Raw genomic sequence first — 12,716 nt, forward strand, 5'->3', positions numbered from 1 at the left:
GCAGAAGACCAGGAAGCAAGACCAACACGCTGCAGCAACTCCTGCAACCAATGCAACCACGGCAACCAAAGCAACAACAGCAACAGAGTGGTAACAGTCAGCTGACTCGGCGTTTACAGGTGCTCAGATGTGAAAACGTGACACCTTTATTGGTTCTGCTTTCTAAGATTTAACTGTGAACATCAATGATGAAGATCCAGAACATTTTTCATTGATGCGTCTCAGCAAAAACGATAATCGATCATTTTTAACAGAAGTCAGAAGACTCCTGCTCTCCAGAAATAAAAGTAAATAGATCACCATCCCACCCCAGGCGGACCTGATGGTCCTAAACGTGAGGTTGTAGGTCTACTGTTCTCCTCAGAAGTTCTTTAAACGCGTCACTATATTTAAAAATTACTTAAAGATGGATGTTGTTCTGACTTATGACCATTTTGCTCGTTCTTGCTCCAGTTATTGATGGATATCAGATAAAAAAAGGCAAATTTACTCCCTCCGTCTGTAAACTGCCTTAAATGTGACTGTTTCTCCTGCTGCTGTTTAAATGCAGCTTTCAGTAAATAAACTCCTCGCTGTTCCTCCTCCGCTCTGCACAGCTGCTGCTCAAGGACACGAAACCACAGCAACGACAAACCGAACCAAAATATTCATTTTTATTTTTCTGCTCCGATTATCGTTTAGATCAAGTTTGAAAATAAGTTTAAGATCTTTGAAGGAGAAAATCCAGATATTTGTTCTCCTGCATCTCTCCCTCTTCAGCGTTTGTACACTCACAGACTAAACCTGCGATCTGCTGATCAAAGCTAACAGCAGGGCAGACGATTAATCGATTAGTCGATGAGGTGGACACCGTCTGTGTCGTTTCCACGAGCATGGATCTGCTGCCACTCTGAGAATAAACTCTAAAGACAAACCGGACGCGAAGCAGAAGTTTTCTGTGATGTGGACAAAGTGTCCGAGAACACGTGCGTGCAAATATTTCACTTTTCTGACTTTTTACTGAAACTCCGATGAGCTGAAAACGTGTTTTCCCAGCAGTAAAGCAGAGATCTGCTGCTTTCTGCTCCTGTGAGGTAAAGAAGCTGCTGCTGACAGAAACTTGGTAGTCTGCTGATGGTGAAGCTGAGCTCTGATCAGCGGGATTGCGTAAACGCAGGTTTCGGACCTCTGTGCTGCAGGTCAAACTGAGCCCCTGCCATCGATCAGGGCATGAACTGATGGAGCGGTATTGACAGCCGGCGGGCCTGTCGTCATCATCACCATGGAAACTAACACGTGGAGAGCTGGCCAGGTGAGGCCGCGGGGCTTTTGTCCGCGTAAAAACCGCTGAGAAAGAAAAGAGCTTTGAAGCGGTGGAAGCTGCTGGACGGCCGGATGAAAAGAGGCAGAGAGCCGCGGGGAGGCGGGCCGAGCCGGGCCAGACCCGGGTCATGTGAAGGACAGCACCCAGAACCCAGACTCTGAACAGCTGACAGCCCGACGGAAGGAAAAGTTTAGAGGAAGCAGACTTCTCCTTACCTCCCGGTCCCGAGCAGCGCCTCCTCTCCCTCCTTCTCCTCGTCCTCCTCTTCTCCCGCTCCTTCCTCGCAGTGAAGTCTTCTGCAGACTCGGGCAGACTCTCCAGCAACCAGACGCGGATTCAAAGTGAAACCTGCGGATCTCCGAGGCCCCGAATCCGTGTGCGCCTCCTGCCCTGCGCCGCTAGAAACTCCGGACTGCCTGCTTGGCGCTGCTGCCTTCACGGACTGTGGGATATGCGGTGACTCTGTGGTTGCGTGTGTGTTTGAGCGCGCATGGGCGGAGTGGAAAAAATGGCACTTTTATAGACGGAGGGCGGGTCTGACTGTGAGACTGTCAGTGAAAAACATCAGGCTAAGATCTGGCACACATACGTCATCAGCTCAGATGAGCTCTTTAAAATTTAGATTTTCTTTATTTCATGATTATTCTTTTTTGTTTTCTAAAACATCAGCATGACCCGCACATGTGTCAGTATGTATCACTGCAAAGAGTCAAACAGGTGACAACATGTCAGTAATATGACTGATACAGACATCTTTACAGACAGTACAAAGTGGCCAGTGTGTCACGTTGACCCGCTGCAGCTGAAACTGTTTACATAACAGAAGATCTCATCTTGGTGTTTTTGGGCAAATGTGACATATTCTTACATAAAACCTGCAAAGAGAGCGCGAGACATGTTTTCACTTTGTGAGATAAAACCACAACAATAAGACTTCAGACTTTATATAAATGCATCTATTTATGCATTATTTGCAGATGCAGGTGGGCGGCACATTAAGGGAAGCTTGAAGAAAGGAAGAAATAACAGGTGTTTCCACACAGGTGTGGGGGTGTGACTTAATCCGGACTTTGGACCTCAGTGCCACCCTCCTGAATGCATCACTGTAAATGTACACACCAGCACAATGTTTGGACACACCTTCTCACTGAATGGTTTTTCTTTATTTTTACTTCTCTCTAAAATGTAAACACAAACTGAAAAAAATGACAACTAACTCTAAATATGTTTTAGATTTCAGTTTCCTGTAAGTAGCCGCCCTTTGCTTTATTGGCAGCGCTGCAAACCTCGCTGCCTTCTCTCAGTGAGCTTCATGATGTAGTCACCTGAATGGTTTCACTTCACAGGTGAGCCTGTCAGGGTTCATTTGTGGAATTTCTTAATCTGATTGGGACCATCAGTTGTGTTGTGCAGAAGTCAGGTTGGTTCACAGCTCACAGCCCTACTTCTCAACTGTTACAATTCATATTATGGCAAGAACCAATCAGCTAAGTAAAGAGAAACGACAGCCCATCATTACTTTAAGAACTGAAGGTCAGTCAGTCCAGAAAACTTTGAATGTGTCCCCAAAAACCATCAAGCAGTACAAGGAAACTGGTTCACATGAGGACCGCCCCAGGAAGGGAAGACCAGGAGTCACCTCTGCTGCTGAGGATAAATAGAATTTAATATATAATTCTAAATGCAAAAAAGTCAAATTTAGAAAGTGTTTCTAACTTCTTCACTTGAAAAAAAGTGACACAGTGATCTTCATCCTTCATCTTGGTGAAGGAAGCAGATTTAAAGATTTAGGATTCTCGTTTAAATCGGGCTTTTCCTGCTTGCTCATAGGAGGATGTTTGAGTTTGGGGGTCTTCTCTGTATTATTAGCATCTTAACAATATAAACAATATAAAGCACCTTGAGGTGATTGTTGTTGTGATTTGATGATGTGTAAATGAAACTGAACTGAACTGGCACTATGTTAACCATTTGAAAAAAGATGCAGGAACCTGCCCTGCAACGGTGCGCTGCATAGTGCTGCTCCCCTGGCTCAGGGCTGCCATGGGGTTTATGAGGAGGCCAGGTTTACCTTCATGCCGAAATCCCCAAATCAATATGAAGGAGAACAGGAGAACGTTCATTCTGAACATCTGGATGTGTCGCTTCCTGTTCATGCAAGTAAACAGAAAGGACCTGAGGTCACGCAGAGCTTCATCTTTAAGCCTCGGAGAAAGAAATGCATCGTGTGTGCGCCGAAACAAGCAGCTGGTCCTCAGACTGTCGCCACAGCAGAAACCTGTCATTACCAAGGTGAGCGCACAGTTATCCATGAGGCAGAGCGAGCAGCAAACTGACCCACGTGTTCTCTGGATCCAGCAGCAGTTTATCTAACAGCCCAAACAGGCACAGGGAGAAGATGCAAACAGCAGCGTGACGCCTCCTCCTGAATATTCGGTTTTATCAGACTAACCTTTAAAATGTTGTCAGCAGCTATTTCAGTCGCTGCTTTGTGTAAAAATCTTTCAGCATCTGTCAGCAGGCACATCTGTTGCTGAGCTGCAGGTTTCAAGATTCACAGGAAAACTGATGAACACATGAAAATGCTCTCCAATGCACCTCCCACCAGTTTCATCCAGTAACTGGAAGCCTCCCAGGCTGTTCTGCTGCTGCTGTATTTCATTTTACTGGTGGTGGAAGTTTTATCATATCCCACAGACGTCTGTGTGGCTTCAGACTTTTTGGTGGTTTTCCACCTCAGGCTTCGTGGAAAAAGACGGCGACGTGGAGGCTGGAGGCCTGTGGGTCTGTTATAGGGCTGAGTCTCAAACACTGCAGCCAATCAGGACGTGCGAGGATGACCCGCAGGTCTCTGCTGTGAGAAAAATTCCATATTCTCTGAGGTTATGAAACCATTACTCAGTCAGAGCTGAACATGTGAAGCGCATGTGTTTGGGCTGAGAGTCATTTCCACTTCCTGTCCTCGTCTCCTCACTGATATCCATCAGGAAGCTTCAAAAATCACTTAGAAATAGTTGCAGCGATCCAGCAAGAAGTCTGAAATCTAAAATCGTCTTATTTTAATCAAAGCACAATTAAACCTTTGAACTAACTCAGAGTTTTCTGTCTAAAGAAGCCAAAGACTTCACACAACACCCACGTTTAAAGGAAGCTTTTTATGTTTGTATTGTTCATTTGTTCACTTTGGTTTGAGGACGTGCAGGTTTGTTTGTTTCAGTTTCATCTTTGAGTTTCAGCTTCTTCACGTTTGATCAAACTAACAGAAACTAAAACTGACATGTTAGATTTTGGTAAATGGCCTGTATTTGTATAGCGCTTTACTTATTCCCTAAGGACCCCAAAGCACTTCACACTACATTCAGTCATTCACACACACATTCACACACTGGTGATGGCAGCTACATTATACCCACAGCCACCCTGGGGCGCACTGACAGAGGCGAGGCTGCCGGACACTGGCGCCACCGGGCCCTCTGACCACCACCAGTAGGCAACAGGTGAAGTGTCTTGCCCAAGGACACAACGACCGAGACTGTCAGAACCGGCAACCTTCCAATTACAAGACGAACTGCCAACTCTTGAGCCACGATCGCCCATTTTACTTTGCAAGTATAGTTTATATTCTATTTCTACTAAGAAAGTATTTTTTTCACATCTGGTTTTAGTTTTTAGTTTAGTTTCAGTTAAGAGAGTTTATGTTTACCCATGGACCCTGAAGGCAGCACCTCTTACGCTCACACAAACACGTGAAACACATCAAGGCCTCAAACAGTGAAGCAGTTAAAGACAGCAGCCTCTTTAAAGGTAAACTGAAGGGTTTCATAGTTTTTCCATCAGTGCTGAAAACAAGGAAACACAGAGATCGTTAATCGACTCGAGATCACAAACCGAAACCCCCCAAATACCTTCCTGTTTTCAAAAACAACAGTTTGCATCCATGCAGTGTTTATAAGAGACACACAGCCTCTGAGTGACGACCTAGACCTGCATTGTTTGCAACAGCCAGCAGGGGGCTACAATAACACAGAGAAAACCTCAACAATCACACAACCCCTCTATGAGCAAGCACATGGCCACAGTGTGAAGCAAAAACTCCCCTTTAACAGGAAGAAACCTGGTAATCATCTACTCTGGCTGGTCAGGAGTGAGAGGAGGACGTCTATGAGACAAGGAGCCTCACCTCAGCTCAGTGAACACTTACCTGATGACTTTGGTCTCAGTGCCTTCAGGTTTGTAGAAGCTATCTGCATTTCTACACCTGTGGTCATGGAAGTGATGGAACACATCCGGATGGTTGAGTGACAGAGTGCGAGCTTTAAAGGACCGACACTTGGGAGCAAAGTCCATGCTGATATTAAGCAGTCAGACTTGGTGTCACGAGGTTCATTTCCAGTCTTTGTGATGACCATTTTCAGAGGAATGCTTTTGTTTGCTTAAACCTCTTAATCCCAATCTATGAATCATTCAAGCATAAAAAGGCTCCCAACTGAAGGGATGAATCGGTGTTGTGTCGACACGTAACAGACAAGTTTGCAAAGAACCTGTTTGAGCTTCAGGCTCTTTGTTACGAGCCGCCTGTCACAGAAACACATCACTGACGGCTAATAAGTTTCTTAATTATTTTGTGGACAAGGTTGCTAGTTTGAGACCTCCGACTCTACCTATTGCTGACCCAGCCATGCATGGTTCTTGCTCAAGTTTGTTCTCTGCCTTTCTACCAATTGTTTTATCTGATTTAGAGAAACTTGTGCTGAATGCTAAACCGTGTGGCTCTCCAAATGATGTTGTTCCTCCCCGTTTTCTTAAAAAGGTATTTCCTATCATCAGACCACATATTCTGAACATTATTAATACTAGTCTTTTGTCTGGTCAGGTACCTAGGTAATTTAAGCATGAAGTCATGCATCCTTTACTTAAGAAACCGGGCTTAGACAGTTCAGTCATGTCAAATTTTAGACCCATCTCTAAGCTTCCCTTTCTTAGTAAGATTCTGGAAAGGATTGTTTATACTCAGTTGATGGACTACTTGAATGACTCTAAATTGTCAGAAATCTTTCAGTCCGGCTTTAAGCCATTCCACAGCACGGAGACATCCCTCGTAAAAGTTATGACTTCCTGATAGCGACAGACCGTGGTAAATATGCAGTGCTGGTCTTGTTGGACATGACCACTGCATTTGACACAGTGGATCACGATTTGCTGATCTCCCGCTTACAGCACTGTGTGGGAATTACTGGTTCGGCACTTTTGTGGTTAAAGTCCTATCTCTTAAATAGGACCTTTTGTGTTAAGTTGGGGTCGGCTTCATCCTCTGTGGCCCCTCTGCTTTCGGGTGTGCCACAGGGATCTATTCTTGGGCCATTATTGTTTTCGTTGTACCTCTTGCCTCTTGGCGAGATTTTCCGGAAACATAAAGTGCCATTCCATCTATACGCAGATGACTGCCAGCTCTACTTACCTCTTAGTCATTCTGATAGTCTCCCAACTGGACCTCTGCTTGACTGCCTTACTGATGTCAAAGCATGGATGGCAAACAACTTTTTAAATTTTAATGATCGGAAGACAGAAGCGATTTTATTTGGCCCAAATCGTTCTTCTCATACTCCGGATGTTGATCTTGCAGCTTTGACTTCCCAACTAAAGAGTTTGATCACAAATCTCGGAGTTAAAATTGATTCTGCACTTACCTTTGATGACCATGTAAACGGGGTGGTAAAATCAGCATTTTATCACCTCAGACGTTTATCGAAGGTTAAGCCCTTTCTTTCCAAGCGTGACTTGGAAAGCGTTATTCATGCCTTTATGACCTCACGTTTAGATTATTGCAATTCTCTTTTAATAGGGGTTGGGCAGGGCACTTTGTCCAATTGCAATTAGTGCAAAATGCTGCAGCACGATTTTTATCTGGCAGAAGGAAATTAGATCACATCACTCCGATTTTGGCCTCTTTACACTGGCTTCCTATTGAATTCGGGATCCGTTTTAAAGTCCTTTTATTGGTTTTTAAATCTCTAAAATGGTCTCGCACCTGTTTATTTGTCTGACAGCCCCACGTCCCCACTCGTTCCCTTGCTGCTTTCGGTCCCAAAGTCACGGCTGAAACTTAGAGGAGACCGAGCGTTCTCTGTTGCTGCGCCGATGCTTTGGAATAACCTTCCTCTCCATATTAGACAGGCTGCATCAGTGCCAGTTTTTAAGTCTTTGTTAAAAACCTATTTTTATTCCCTGGCTTTTAACTCTGTGGGTAACTGATTCATTATTATTTTTTATTTTATTGCTATGTCTGGTTTTATTACTATGTGCATATTGGCAGCAGCTTCATTTTCAGCATAACAATGCCGTAAAAGCACACCTGGTCTATCGGCCATGGGTCGGCCTCCCCAGAGTCGGACCTCAGCGTTACTGAAGCAGTGTGGGGTCATCCTGACAGAGAACAGAAGGAAAGGCAGAAACACCCAAAGAAGAGCTTTGAACATCCTTCAAGAAGCCCTGAGAATAAAGGTGCTACACCAAATATTCGCTTTAAGCTCACCGGAGTCGCGCAAACTCTGATTTTGCCTTTATTTCCATGTGTGTTTGCATGTTTCCCTACAAAATATGAAGAAATGAAATGTGCAGCAATCTTAGCTGAAACACAGACGCTCGTTATAATCATTTTATTTACAAACTGGTTTTTAATTCTTACAGTGACGTCGTTGCTTCAGTACAAATACAATAAAACCTGAATTCTGAGCCAAAGCAGCAGCGCCACATGTTTCTTCTTCTACTCTCGACAATCAGCAGTAATCACGAAGCTTCCTGTGCTGCATTGTTTCTGTTTTCCCGCCTTTTTCTCGGCCGACACAGTTTCCTGCGCTTCCTGAAGCTTTTCCTGTCCTGTATAAACACTGCAGCAGCTCTGTGGGCAGGAGCTTCTACCCCCAGGCTCTTTATCCTATCAGAAAGCTCAGCAGCGCCCTCCAGCAGCTACAGCTAAAATGACTGTAGGCTTTATTGTATTAAAGCTTGCCTCATGATTTCATTTTTTAATTGCTTATTTTAGACTTTTCATGTGTGGTTTTTGTTATGAACAGAAGCTTGTTTCAGTACATTTTTCACATCATAAATTCAAAATTTCAGGTTCAGTATCCCCAAATTTTATCTTACTTAGTCAAACTTTTTGGGCAAATTTTGGTTCATAAATGGCAGAAAATCTTTTTTCTATGATAGAAACAAGCTTCCAGAGTTCAAACAGTGAACCATTTGTTCTAACTATGATATTTTTTACTGTGTTATAGGAAAAGCAACATGTTCAGATATTAAAATACATGCTGCACTTTTGTGCGTGCTGATGAAGACCTCATGACTCAGAGGTCCAAACTGACCCGCTAACCCTGAACCGTCATCCTGGTGACCCTGAATGACCTGGAAGCTGCCGGCTAAAATCATTGGATGTCCTCAGAGCTCAGCTGATGTCAGACAGCGTTATCGAGCAGCTCTCGGTGGAAAATCAATCAGCGGCTGTCAGATCTCTCACACGCCACAAATACATGTTCAGTCTGTTTTTACATGAAGAAGACGCAGCTCACGCCTTTCTTCTTCTTCTTCCGGCTGCTTCCTGTAGTTCCCAACACATGCCTCTAAAATCAGCTGAGGGAGGGCCCCAGAAAGTCAGTGGTTAAGAAGCTGCAGGACAGAAACCGGGGATTCTGGGAAAATGAGTTTCTTTAATCATTTCTGTTACAGACACACTCCTCCTGCGTGGTGAAACAGCGCCCCTCTGGGTTCTAATGGCTGGTACATGTAAGTCAGTTCGTGTGGCCAAAGACGGTACTGCAGCCAGACAGTAACCTCCGTGAGATCAAAGTTCTCTGAAGCTCTGAGACCTGAAAAAACCTGAATTAAGGTGGGAGGAAGGAAGAAAAGAAGGAAGTATTCTTTCCGTCCTTGCTTTATTTCCTGCTTCCTTTCATTTACATCATTCTTCTCCTTCCTTCCTGTCATGTGACAGTTTAGATGAAATGTGTTTTTCTGTGACAATAAAATCCACCACAGAAGAAGAAGCATGTCCTACACCTGAGAGTGTCCTGTTTCCTCCTTGGAGCAGGTGGAGGACAGCAGCTTCCTGTCAGCTCACTCCTTTGACGGCTCCTCTTCCTTCTCCTTCGTCTCCTCCTTCTCCTCCTCCCCCCCTCTCTCTCCTGCCTTCATCTCCACGGTGAGAACCTCCTCCCCTTTGTGCCGCGGCGTCATCCTGATGATGACCGAGCTGTCGGCTGTTTCTGCCACCGTTTCCTCTCCGTCTTCCGGAGCTGGACTCAGGGGTACCGGAGACCGGCGGTGCATTGGAGAAGGGGGCGGGATTGGAGAAATGGAGGGAGGAGCCTGAAGAACAAAGAAGGAAAGGACAGGATGAAAGATGGAGGACAAAATGACTTTCCTTTGCTGCTGGTCTCTAAGGACGTCTCCAAAACACACAGGAAAAATCCAAATCCTGAAAAACCCACGATTAATTTTTGATCCCTTTTATCTTCCTTCCTTTCCATCTTTCCTTTACAATCTTTCTTTTTACTTCCTTCATGCTTTTCTTTATTCCTTCTTTCCTTTCCAACTTTCATTCTCCTGTCCTTCAACCCTTCCTTTCTTCCTTCCATCTTTTCTTTCTTCCTACCCACTCTTCTTTTCTTCTTTTTACCTTCCATCCTTCCTCACTTTCTTCCTTTCTAACTGCTCCTTTCCTTTATTTCCTCTTTCCTTCACAAACACCCTTCCTTCCTCTTTTCCTTCCTCCCTTCTTTCCTTGCTTTCTTTTCTTTCCACCTTTCCTTTCTTCACTTCTTTATTATTTCCTTTCTTCCTTGCACCATTACGTCCTTCCTCACCTCCTCCTTGCTTTCTTCCATCATTTCTACTTTTTTTCTAAAATTCCTTACCGCCCCCCACTGTTCCTTCCTTCCCTCCTAGTTTGTGCTGTCTCCCAGGTGCTTTGCTCCTCTACAGAACTCCATGGCTAACATTAGCTGACATGAGCTAACATTAGCTAACGTTAGCTACCTCTACCTAAGAAACGGAGTCTGCTAATTTGAGAAAACTCTATGTGGGCACAAAAATAAAAGCTGATCCAGGTTCTGAGAGCGCTTAACGTTATCAAGTAAGTTAAGGTCAAGCAGTTTTAGTGATTGAGGTGAATGTTTCCCGAAAACAAACGAGCAAATTATCTTTTATATGAACATTTCTATCAAGGGATGATGTTCTAAATCTGTTTCTTACTAATCAGCACGCATTAGGACATGAATCGTTTCATTTCAGTTTTGACACATTACTGATATTCCTAATATGGCAGTGGACGCAGTAGCCCCTCCCACCTGCTGATCAAACCTTCTGTCCATGAAGAAGACCCAGTCAGAATAAAGCTGGTTTAAAGAGGAGGAGTTAAACAGCTAATTTCAGACAAGGGATAACGTGAGGGCCTCCACAACAGTGCAGCATCAGATTAAGGTGGCTTATTATAAACTGTGAATCATTCAAAGCTGCTCTGGTGGAGTCACTGAATAAAGCACTGAAAAGAACCTTTCAGTCTCCTCACTTTATCTATCTATCCTTCCTTCCCTGCAGCTGCACAGAGGTGATGTGGTGATGCTGGCCTACCTGTGCCTCTCCCGCCTCAGATGGTCTGTATACTTTCTTCAGCTTGGCGAAGGTTCCCTCGATGCCTGCCTGCTCCGTCACCTTCAGGGCGGCCTTGAACATTTCTGGCGTGTCCGGTCGTGGCGGGATGACTGTCTTTGCACCTTTACCCTCCTCCTTCTCCTCCGGCTTCTTGTCCTTCGTCAGCATCTTCCTGCACAAAGACAAACACAGGGCGGCAGTCCAGACAAGCTCAGAAACTGAAAACCTTGCTCCTACATCTCCAAACCTCCACAATCCGACATTCAGCAACTCCGGCGGCTGCCGCAGCTCCAGCCGGTCTGCTTCAGCGCCATGGCCTGACTGAGCAGATAAAGGAAGGTGGATCACCTCAATGAGCTGACCCGATTCTCAAACACAAACTAGAGCGAGGGCCGTGAGCTGATTAGAGGTGAGTCTAATCCTGTCCCGGACAGAGAGATCAGACAAACGAGAGGAAGGCGAGCTGAGGAAGCAGCAGAAACAATCAGCCTCCTATTAACTGATGGTTGTTATTAGCAAGTGGGGCTGCTTTACTGACATGCTGGATCCGCCTCCAGCCGGATGGTGACCAGAGTCCGGCTGGTTAAAGTACAAATCTGTCCTCAGGTATTCATCTGTAAACTGTGGTAACATAAGTGTGTCTCTACAGACTCTGCAAGGTCATGAATGCAGTGAATCAGTATTTATTAATAATAGTGTTCCTACTGTGACAGGACAACAGGACCTAACCCTTCCAGCTCAGTGTGAGAGTCTTTACTGCTGTTTATAAAACAGAGCTGGTGGGACGCAAACACTAACCTCGTTGTCTCTCCACCCGACAACGTGTTTGGTTTGGACAACGTGTTGCAGGTTAGCAGGTTCTGTAATAGTTCTCCACCTTAACTTCCCAATAAACCCTGACAATATGCTTTAAAAAATGCCAAGAAGGTTTCTTGGGGTTACGATGGCAGCCATAAACCAGAAGGTTCTAGCTGAAGTCTTTGTTGCTGCGAGAGTAAAGATGCTGACTCGAAGACGAGCTGGTTGTGTTTAAATGTCGTAATTCGGTGTGAAAGGACTCGCATTTGGATTAAAATAATTAAACTGCGTTCCGCTCTAACAGGGTCTCGGTCTTACTTGGCCTTCTTGCGCAGCAGTTTTTCGGACTCGGGGTAATGCACCAGGATCTCTGCCAGGTCATTCTTATCCAGGATGAATAAATTGGCAAATCCGTGGGCCTTCACGTTGGCTGTGCGCCGGTTTCCTCCGCCTCCCGCCAGCAGACTGACCAATCAGAGACCACAGAGAGTTTTTTCAAAACATCCTTTATTATGATTATTGATCATGAAAAACTAAACTACTGACATGATTTCACTTTTTTGAAACATTTAACACCCTGTTGGGTAAATTTCATTCTCCCTCTGTGGTATGAAAGTTGTCTTATTTTTATCATTTTAACAAAACATAATCACAGTATGATGATATATCTATAATATATTTCAGTCTGGCGCGCTGCCCAGCCGTTCCTGAGAACGATTGAACGTCTTTATTTACAGCCGCCACGTGCAGGTTTTTAATTGTTTAACAGGATGACGGGAAGCAGCTCTGACCTGATCTCTCCAAACACCGAGCCGGCTCTGATGGTGACGAACACCGTCTGCAGGTCAGGACCGCCCACCACCTGAACCTCGCCCTGCTTGATGATGTACATCTCCCTGCCGATCTCCCCCTGAAACACACACACACACACACACACACACACACACACACACACACACACACACAC

General features: G+C 44.9%; 1 protein-coding gene across 1 annotated transcript in view; it reads right to left on the reverse strand.

The window, feature by feature from the left end:
• Positions 1–9,415: 9,415 nt before the first annotated feature.
• cngb1a (cyclic nucleotide gated channel subunit beta 1a) overlaps positions 9,416–12,716 on the reverse strand; it is a 34,856-nt gene continuing 31,555 nt past the window's right edge. The window contains exons 36-39 of the mRNA XM_013909104.1: positions 12,541–12,692; positions 12,068–12,214; positions 10,931–11,123; positions 9,416–9,667 (exon numbers count right to left, since the gene is read on the reverse strand). Of these exons, the coding sequence (XP_013764558.1) occupies positions 9,416–9,667; positions 10,931–11,123; positions 12,068–12,214; positions 12,541–12,692 (744 nt within the window). The remainder of the gene's footprint in view (positions 9,668–10,930; positions 11,124–12,067; positions 12,215–12,540; positions 12,693–12,716) is intronic.

Source organism: Pundamilia nyererei, unplaced genomic scaffold (genome assembly GCF_000239375.1).
Source record: "Pundamilia nyererei isolate P.nyererei 1_Seehausen unplaced genomic scaffold, PunNye1.0 scaffold00019, whole genome shotgun sequence".
Taxonomy (NCBI): domain Eukaryota; kingdom Metazoa; phylum Chordata; class Actinopteri; order Cichliformes; family Cichlidae; genus Pundamilia; species Pundamilia nyererei.